General features: G+C 41.1%; 1 protein-coding gene across 1 annotated transcript; it reads left to right on the top strand.

Annotated features, from left to right (window-relative positions):
* The first annotated feature begins 1634 nt into the window (after positions 1 to 1634).
* Positions 1635 to 7355, top strand: tmed7 (transmembrane p24 trafficking protein 7). Its single transcript, XM_088994140.1, has 4 exons — positions 1635 to 1721; positions 1977 to 2184; positions 4325 to 4570; positions 6115 to 7355. Exons 2-4 carry the CDS (start codon positions 2023 to 2025, stop codon positions 6349 to 6351), a joined length of 645 nt encoding a protein of 214 aa, XP_088850266.1. The 5' UTR covers positions 1635 to 1721; positions 1977 to 2022; the 3' UTR covers positions 6352 to 7355.
* The last annotated feature ends 1592 nt before the right edge of the window (positions 7356 to 8947 follow it).

Raw genomic sequence — 8947 nt, 5'->3', positions numbered from 1 at the left:
GCCCAGTTTTGCTCTCGCGAGAGTTGAATTCTAGGTCAAACGACGTGTTCCTGTCACCAGCTCAGCACAGACACTTGAGGTCACGCCTTGTATGGATTCAGTACTAATGGCGATATAATATTTTGGTTTGAAAGAGATGAGAGGCCACAGGTACTCACAGTCTGAACATAAACGCACGGACATATAAAAAGACGAAAGTAAATAAATAAATAAATAAATAAGGAAGCATTTCGATTTGCTGTTACTTCTTTACAGCCTATGTTTTGATAACTAGAAGGGAGAAAAAACGCATCTGCACACAAAATGTCCTTCTTTGAATAATCAACTAGTACTCACAAGAAAAAAGAAACAAACGTTTCCCACCAGAGCATAACAAAACAATTGGAATTCAAACTAGCTGGTTAAACATGATATACATTATATTTTATACTAGTTGTTCCAGTTATTTAATGTGATACTTTTTTTGGTAAAAAGCTGGTGGTATAGGCTGCCACAAATCCCAATGCATCGGCCACAAACAATTCTTATTGCCAACAATGTCAAACACACCTAAATAAAGTCAAGGATGGGGAATATTTTTTCTAAAACCATTTATTTTTGTTGTTTATGCTCGTTACGAGCCTATTTTGACAAACTAGTTGGAGTCAGCAGTACAGATCTCGATTCTCGAATGAAGGATGGACAAGTAAGAAGTTATCATACATCAATCCATACTTCATTTTGAGTTGCAGCCTTATCCAGAAACGCTTCCCAATCCTGGGGTAGGATATTTTAAAGTAGATAAGAAGATAACTTGTATGTTGGTGAATGGACGTTTGTTTCTCAGGATCTTACATACTTATTTATGTAAAATTGTACTCTTGCACGCCTAATTCATTTATTGCAGCAATGTAATATAGAGGGTCCGTATGAAGGTAACCGACAACTGTACTAGGTACAGTACTAAGTTTTAAAACTGTTCAAAATTCGTGAGTGAACCAAGAGAAGAACAAGAAGATATACACTTACATAATTGGTAACTACAAATTATAATTTTATGTGACTCTGGCCACTATTTCGACTCTACACCACCCTGTAACAAAGAATAACGAAAAATAAAAACACACAAGTTTTACGGTCATAAAACAAATGGAGGTCCAGTGATTAGCGTGTCGACCTCACAGTGTAGAGGTTGTGGGTTCATTCCCCGCTCCATTATCCCTTGTGTGGAGTTTGCACATTCTCCCTGGGCATGTGTGGGTTTTGACCGGGTACTCCACTTTCCTCGTGCGTTCCAAAAAATGCTTGGCAGGCTGATTGAATGCTCTAAATTGTCCCTATTAATGAGTGTCAGTGCAATTCATCTCCATGTCCCCTGTAATTGGCTGGCAATCGGTACAGGGTGTCCCTTGCCTATTCCCGATGACGGCTAGGATAGACTGCGGCAGCCCCCGCGACCTTTGTGAGAATTAAACTGATTGGACAATGAATGAATGAATGAATGAATGAAGGAATATATGAAATTTGACCACGTTTGTCAATGGAGGTTTGTCGTTTATGATTTTACCGGCCACGTTGTTGCATAGGCGTCAAATTATATAGTCATCTGGGCAACGCCTATATTTATTTATGACCAATGAGAGACAAGAAAAGGCGGGATTTTAGGAAACGTGGGCCAATTGGCATGTCCATCTTGTAATCACGTTTACTGGAATTAGTCGCATCCGGGTAAGACACCAGAGGTGAGTGGCTAACGGTTTAAAAAAAAAACTATTGATGCATAACTGCAGGGTTGCGAATTAACGTGTGGTAAATTATAAGTGCGTAAAAAGCGTGGTGTTGTATGTCCGCCCGTTCTTGTGCTCATGTGCTGTCTTGTTTCTATAACGCCGAGGCCAGACGTAGCCTGTTAGCATTGAGCTAATTCACCGTTAATGATTAGATCCAGGGTTGTTTTTTTGTCTTATTTCCTCCATTCTCTTCTCTTTTCCTCACAGGCACCTCACCCATCTTCCCTTTTGACCTCTAGCCATTTAAAAGATAATGTACAGCTCGTTGCGAGTGATGCTACAAGTGGTGTGGGCCCAGCTTCTCCTGTGCGGCTGGGCGTTCGGCACCGAGCTCACGTTCGAGTTGCCGGACAACGCCAAACAGTGCTTCTATGAGGACATTACCACTGGAACAAAGTGTACGCTTGAATTCCAGGTGTGTAGGTTCGTTTATTCAATGGCCTTTCCAAAAACCGGGACTATCAGGATTTACGACACAATTAACCTCTTACGTCAGCGACGTAGCGGAAGAATTAGCAAGGTCGTCTGAACGTAGTCTAATTGTTCAAATACAGCGAGACCTCAACTTACGAACTTAATTGGTTCCCAGAGAGTGTGTAAGGCGAAAAGTGTGTATCTCAAAAATAAATTTCCCATAGGAAACCATTAAAATGGGAATAATCTGGGTTTCCATAAAATATACTTTTCAACTAAATAAGCCTTAAAACTACACACAACATACCTCATTCTATGTATAATCAATGTGCTATTGTATTGTAATGAAAGAAATACACTGCATTGTATCATAAAGTCACTTTATTTATATTTGTGATGGTCATTGATGGCTTGATGGAATGGCGTTGGAGGTCGAAGGTCAAAGGGAATTGTTGTTTGGAAAGAGAGGCGCATTACATGACTGTAATTAAAGAAATAAACTGTGCTGTAAAAGAAAGTTTATTTACCTTTTTGATGGTCGTTGATGGCTTATGGAAGGAGAGTCACCTTCCATAAGGACTGTTGGGAACTTAACCTCTGGTGCTGTTCGGTCGTGTGCTTCCGCCGAAGATCACTCCGCCAGCCGTGGTGGGTGTGTATTATGAAAATAGTGCTGATTATAAGGTTTAATTTTCAGAAATTTGACTTTTGTAAGACAAAAAGTTTGTAAGATAAGGTGTTTGTAAGTTGAGGTCTCACTGTACAGTTATTGATGGCTCACTCTTGAGGAGCTGCTAATATTATTCACTCGTTGATAGATCTGCTAATGGCTATAGTTGCACAATTATAAGCTTAAAGTCAAGTGAAAAAAGACGTACTTTGTTCTACATACCACTGTTTATGTAAACTTTGCGTTTTAATCCACTCTTCAATTTTTTTAAGACGCATCCACACCAGTGTTGCATCAATGCGTTTTTTAAATCCATAGACAGTGGTACCTCGGTTCTCGAACGCCTCAAAGTTCAAACAAATCTGAGTTCGAACAAAATATTCGAGATATTCTTGCTTCGTAGTTCGAACACCAATCGGTGTTTGAACGCCAATACTACGCATGAGTGCGTACGCGAGGGTGGGGCGCGGAGCGGCGTACGGGTGTATCGCTCTCTCCGTGACCAACTGTTGTCGCTTGCGGACGTGCTGCGTTTTGCTTTAGCGTTTAATATAGGTGTACGAATTGTTTTAGCCCCTAATCATGCCTCCAAAGAAAGTAAGTGCTGCTAAAAGTGACAAAAGAAAAGTAGTGCGTACAACTATTGCATTTAAGAAAGAAATAATCGCAAAATATGAAGGAGGTGTGCGAGTGTGATCTGGCGAGGGAGTACAGCATGGCGAAATCTACGATCAGTACGATATTAAAGAATAAGGAGGCTGTGAAATCTAGTGATGTGGCTATGGGAGTGAGAGCAAGTGTCATTGGATATATATTTTAAGAGAAAGGAACATCCTGTAGCCGAGTCATCCGTAGCTGTCACGTTCCGAGCGAGAGTGACGGCAGCTGGCTCGTCGGAACGTAGTGGAATGTTTGGATCCCAAAGCAGGCGGCAGAGACTTATACTACCCAAGCAGGATGTTTATTCACAAATAAAAGAAAACACAGCGAGTAAGAAGGCAGGGGGTGATCCGACCCGCTTACTACGGCACACGAGGGTGCAAAATTACGCAATCCCAGAAGATGACATAAATTTACGGGACGCAGGGAAAATGCCTCGGACCGGATACACTCGCGCATCGAAGGAAGAGTCCAGGTACGGTGGCGATTTGAGTCAATCATCCGGCATTGGCGAGGTGATCGCGAACCGTATAAATGCCCCGTGTCCGTGATTAGAGAATTGACAGCGGGTGGAGAACAGCCGGGAGAGGCAGCCCCGCCCCCCGCTGTCAACTCGCAAGTGACAGGAGCAAAGAGATGGTTTCGGTGTTTGAAAAAAATCGCTTTTCGAACAGGGTCCTGGAACAAATTAATGGCCAAGAACCGAGGTATCACTGTATAAATGCTGGTCCGTGGTATAAATGGAGCGTTCCAAGTGAAGTTGCGAGCGGTGGGAGCGATGTGGTTATTGCCACTCCCTTCTTCATAATAGGTTGTGACCGGCGGCCATTATGACGTGGACTGCCGCCTGGAAGACCCGGAAGGCACAACACTCTTCAAGGAGGTAAAGAAGCAGTACGACAGCTTCACCTTCACCGCTGCCAAGGACGGTGCATACAAGTTCTGCTTCAGCAACGAGTTCTCTACGTTCACCCACAAGACGGTCTACTTTGACTTTCAAGTCGGGGACGACCCACCTCTATTTCCCAACGAGAACAGGGCCACCGCCCTCACCCACGTGAGTTCATAATAACTATCCATCCAATTTCCATCACTCTTGTCTTTGTTTGGGTGCTGGATGAGTGGGAGCCTATATCAATCGACTGTGGGCGATGGCCATGGAATTAATTCCAGCAATGGAGAAGTATTCATGTTTCTTGAATGTAAAAGGCCGCCAAACATGCTGTTCATTCACATTCAGATCATTTCAGTTTTGAACTTTCACAATGTATTTTTTTCATCTATTTTCTCCATGTTCCTCTTCTTTCTCTTTCAAATTAATGTATTATCTCTGCAAGCTGTTTGCTAATCAATGTTTACTAGTTGATGCTAGGACCTTGAACCAAGTTTCCATAGTATTCTGACTTGCTCCCAAATTCCAAAAATATGCCTTTATGTTCCTTTGAAGCCAAAACCGTCCAGCAGCGTGAATTGTGGTTTGTCGATGTGTCTTGCGATTGGATGCACATGGGCCACGCCCTTGCGCAATTTACGCATGTTTATAGCCACTGGCCCAAAGTTGTAACTCCACTGCGCCAGCACCGGCGCAAGTCTATTACAATTTGCGCATATTGCTACATGATCCGCGCTACAATTGACATACTTCTGTTAAAATGGTTAAAGAAACACATTTTAAACAGCAATTAAAAGCTGTTCGTTTTCCTTCAGAGGTTTTAACTTTCATCTTCTGCCATCTTGCCGTACCAATATCTGACCATAATCATCTTGCATTTGTTTTGATGCGTTCCAAAGTCGTCGGCGAGGATATCTTGGGCTCTTTCCATCATCTGCCGGAAACTGCTGAAAGAGATAATCAAATATTCATTGACCCATGGTGCATTGCAGTATTCACATCGAACATGGCGGATGGTAACAATACGGAGCGTTAAAACATGAGTAAAACTGTAAAAGACATTAAAGAGAGGCAGCAAACAAACATATTCGCGCTTTTTTAAGAAACAATTTTGCAGAAGGTAGTGACAATTCGTTGCTGCGAACTGCCGTTAATGATTCGAATTTAGTGGATAATGGGAATTATTTCAGTGTTGTTGCTGCACATTGGAAAACTTCAAAGCAAATAAATGTTCAAATCGACACTCGTAAGAAATATTGTGCTATGTCTGTTCTCTTTGTCTTCTCTGTAATACCGTTGAATATCTAAATAGCGCAGATTGATTGTGTAGTAACTAAAGAAAATTGAAACTGTTTATTTTATATATGAATACATTCTTTGACTTGAATTAAAATTGTTTGTTGTACATTACAAAAATAGATTTTACTTAAATAATGCTTTTTTTATTTGCAATTTAGAAATATCATCCTCCAATGAATGTATTTTGGTTTATTTCAAACAGTTTTGTATACTTCTTCAATCGAGTAAAATTGTGCCCCATCAATTTTAGAATTAGGCCCCCTTCTCAGACAAAAGGGGGCCAAAGTGTCCATCCACATTCAAAATGAGATGTGTTTGGATCATATATCTCTCTTGTCTTCCTCTACTTCAGATATTCTGTGTTTGAAATTATTCATTCCCATCCAAAATATCCCATCTTAATCTTTCAGTTGGAGTCGGCCTGTGTGTCCATTCACGAGGCACTCAAGTCCATCATCGACTACCAGACGCACTTCCGCTTGCGCGAGACGCAGGGACGCAGCCGCGCTGAGGATCTGAACATGCGCGTGGCCTTTTGGTCCATCGGCGAGGCCCTGGTCCTGTTGGTGGTCAGCATCAGCCAGGTGGTCCACCTCCGGAGTTTCTTCTCCGATAAGAAGACCACCTGCACCCGTGTTGGATCGTAACCCCCGCCTGTTGTCTTGTTTTGTCTTTGTTTTTTGTTTTTTTTTGGGTGGGGGGCTTGTCTTCATAGAACGGCTTAGAACAGCAAAGAGATTTGAATCATTTCACACGTTTATTCAGATACTGTTTAAAGAATCTGTAGGCAAATAAGTCTTCTTTATGGTGGTGAGTGGTGGACATACACAAAAATGATTGTGCTTTTTAAAATCTACTACTACTGAACACGGGTGGCAAAAGTATGCCCCTTCAGTATTGAAATTCATTTTTTTCGCTTTTAATGTTGTCCTATGTTTCTGATTTATAAGTCGCTTTCAGTTAAATGACATGGGAATTAAAGAAGGGGAAGGTCATGCCAACAGCGCTCACACGTACAGATGCCCCATCCCAAAATATTTTCTCGTTCGCAAAGACTGTAAAAATAGTGATCTGTATACCTTAATGTAAATACAAAGTAGAAATCACAGCGTCAAATTACTCCTTTGTGTTACAGTTATGTAGTCTGCCTTTGCTATTCACAATTATGAACTGCTCATAAAGCTGAATTGTTCAGTCACAATTGTGGCTGAGCAGAAAATGGCCTGATGCTACCCAAACATCCCAAGTCGCTTTATAATGCATTTTCAAACGCTTCATGTGTGCCTGTTAAAAGAATTTGAAAGTCAAAGTCCGTCCTTTATTTTTTCATTTGTTTGTTTAGGGTTTTTTTTTTCAAATCCAATTTAGTGAAAATCAGAACATTTCCAAACAACCGGGAATACTTTGTTTGAAACCAATTATCAAACATATTGTAGTTAGTCTTTTTGTTTGACACAGTTTTGCAAAGCTAGCCCTTCCTTGTGATTTCATAAACTTCCTGTTTGTTTTACATGACTGGATGTGAGTGCTGATGGTTGATTTCCCCCCCCCCATTTTTCCCCTTGAAAATAAATTAGCATTCTGTTCCATGGGCACTCTGGGGACATGTTAAGTTATTGGAATGACTGAATAAACGCGCAGTTTAAGTGTGTTTACTCCGAATGTCATTTTTTTCCAGAAACCTGTGAAACCTGCCTGTTTTTTATATATATATATCAGAAGCCATTTGCTCTAAAATCCTCGTGCAACACCAAAATATGTGAACAAAACCCTTAAGTGTTCTAATCCCTCAATACTGTTGTCCTCATGTTGTAATTTACCCCATTGTTTGACAGTCCGTCTTGGTTTACAATGCAGTCGTGCTGAATTTGTATGCAAACCACAATGTGGTCATACTTACAATAAATATTTGGATGAAACAGACTCCTAGGCCATAAATACAAAACATTGAAATGAAACCTAAAGACAATTGGTTCAGATAATGGGTGGATGGTTGGTAGCTGTTTTCTTCCACCTTCCTTCCCCTCAAACCTATTTATTTCCAAACAGTTTTACCTTCCTGAAGCTACTTCCCTCCTTGCTTCTTTTTATCATGGTCTCTTTTGTCCCCCAAGACCTGCATCTTTTTCATTTTAACTTTACATCCTTTGGATTGGATTGGATTTGCCTTTGATAGTCTCGCAGTGGAGAAATTTACATTTCACAGCAGCAAAGTTATGAAAGAAATGAAAGTAGAAAAGTGATTTGTTCATCCTTGTTCATTTTCTGCTGTCCTTGTTGCCCTCTTTCCTTCTGTCACATCTGTTTTAATCCATCCATCCTCACATCCTTTGTCCCTTAAAACTGATTTTTCTTCATTCCGTCTTGACCTACATTACACTGCCTTCTGCACCTCTAATGTAAATGAAACGTGAATGGGTGGGTGTCTCATTATGGTTTAATGTTATACACCGCCCTCTTGAAAAAAAATGGAACTGATACTGTGACGCAATTAACTGTCATTTTCATTGTTTCACTTAAATCAGTAATGCCAAATAATTTATGGACAACAGTAAACAAAGTGGAGTGGGATGGACGGGAAGTTATTAAAGGGGAATCTGTGGCGTCACCGGTGCGCACCGCAGCTTTAAGCTTTAATGTCTTTCAATTCCTTGATCTCCTTGATGTGCGTCTCGCCCTGACGCATATCACAGGCTTGACAATGGTATAAAAGCAGCTGTCGTGGGACAGGGAGATTCAGACTCATCTCGGACTCAGACCCAGTCAGACGCACCGCTCGCAGAGACCTGCTCAGCATCGCACGGAGTTTCACAGCACGACTTGCTCGACTCTACGCCACGATCAAGCTCTGCGCATCATCTGCCTGGAAGATCTGACAACGAACCTACTTACAAATAAAGAGAAACATCAAACTCTTTAAATCAACCATAAAGTCGTTTTCGTAAAACCATCCAAAATTAAAAGCGAGTCTCAGTGAAGGATGAATAGAAAGGAAAAATGTAGGTGGGGAGAAAAGAACAAAAGCAGATCTAGGGTGGAGTCGGGTAAAGAAATCAGAAAAAGGCAAACGCAATAAGAAAAGGAAAGGAAAGAGTTCTGGAAGGGAGAGAGCATAACAATTCCTTTGTGGGGTGAGGGTGATTTGTATCTATCTGCTTGTCTGCTTTCGAGGTTTTGTTTACAGTATTCATGTTTTGCAACATGTTTTTCTTACATCGCTGTTTCAAATTTGCCGTTGACCAT

This window comes from Hippocampus bargibanti, linkage group LG04, assembly GCF_051943395.1.
Source record: "Hippocampus bargibanti isolate YZ-2025 linkage group LG04, ASM5194339v1, whole genome shotgun sequence".
Classification (NCBI taxonomy): domain Eukaryota; kingdom Metazoa; phylum Chordata; class Actinopteri; order Syngnathiformes; family Syngnathidae; genus Hippocampus; species Hippocampus bargibanti.
Note: the sequence above shows the minus strand (reverse complement) of the source record. Positions and strands in the feature narration are given on the sequence as shown.

Bases quoted from the DNA above. Each gene is read 5' to 3' on its own strand.
- tmed7 (XM_088994140.1), top strand. From the start codon at position 2,023: ATGTACAGCTCGTTGCGAGTGATGCTACAAGTGGTGTGGGCCCAGCTT. The intron at 2,185-4,324 runs GTGTGTAGGTTC...TCTTCATAATAG, and splicing joins AGTGTACGCTTGAATTCCAG to GTTGTGACCGGCGGCCATTA. The intron at 4,571-6,114 runs GTGAGTTCATAA...TTAATCTTTCAG, and splicing joins GGGCCACCGCCCTCACCCAC to TTGGAGTCGGCCTGTGTGTC.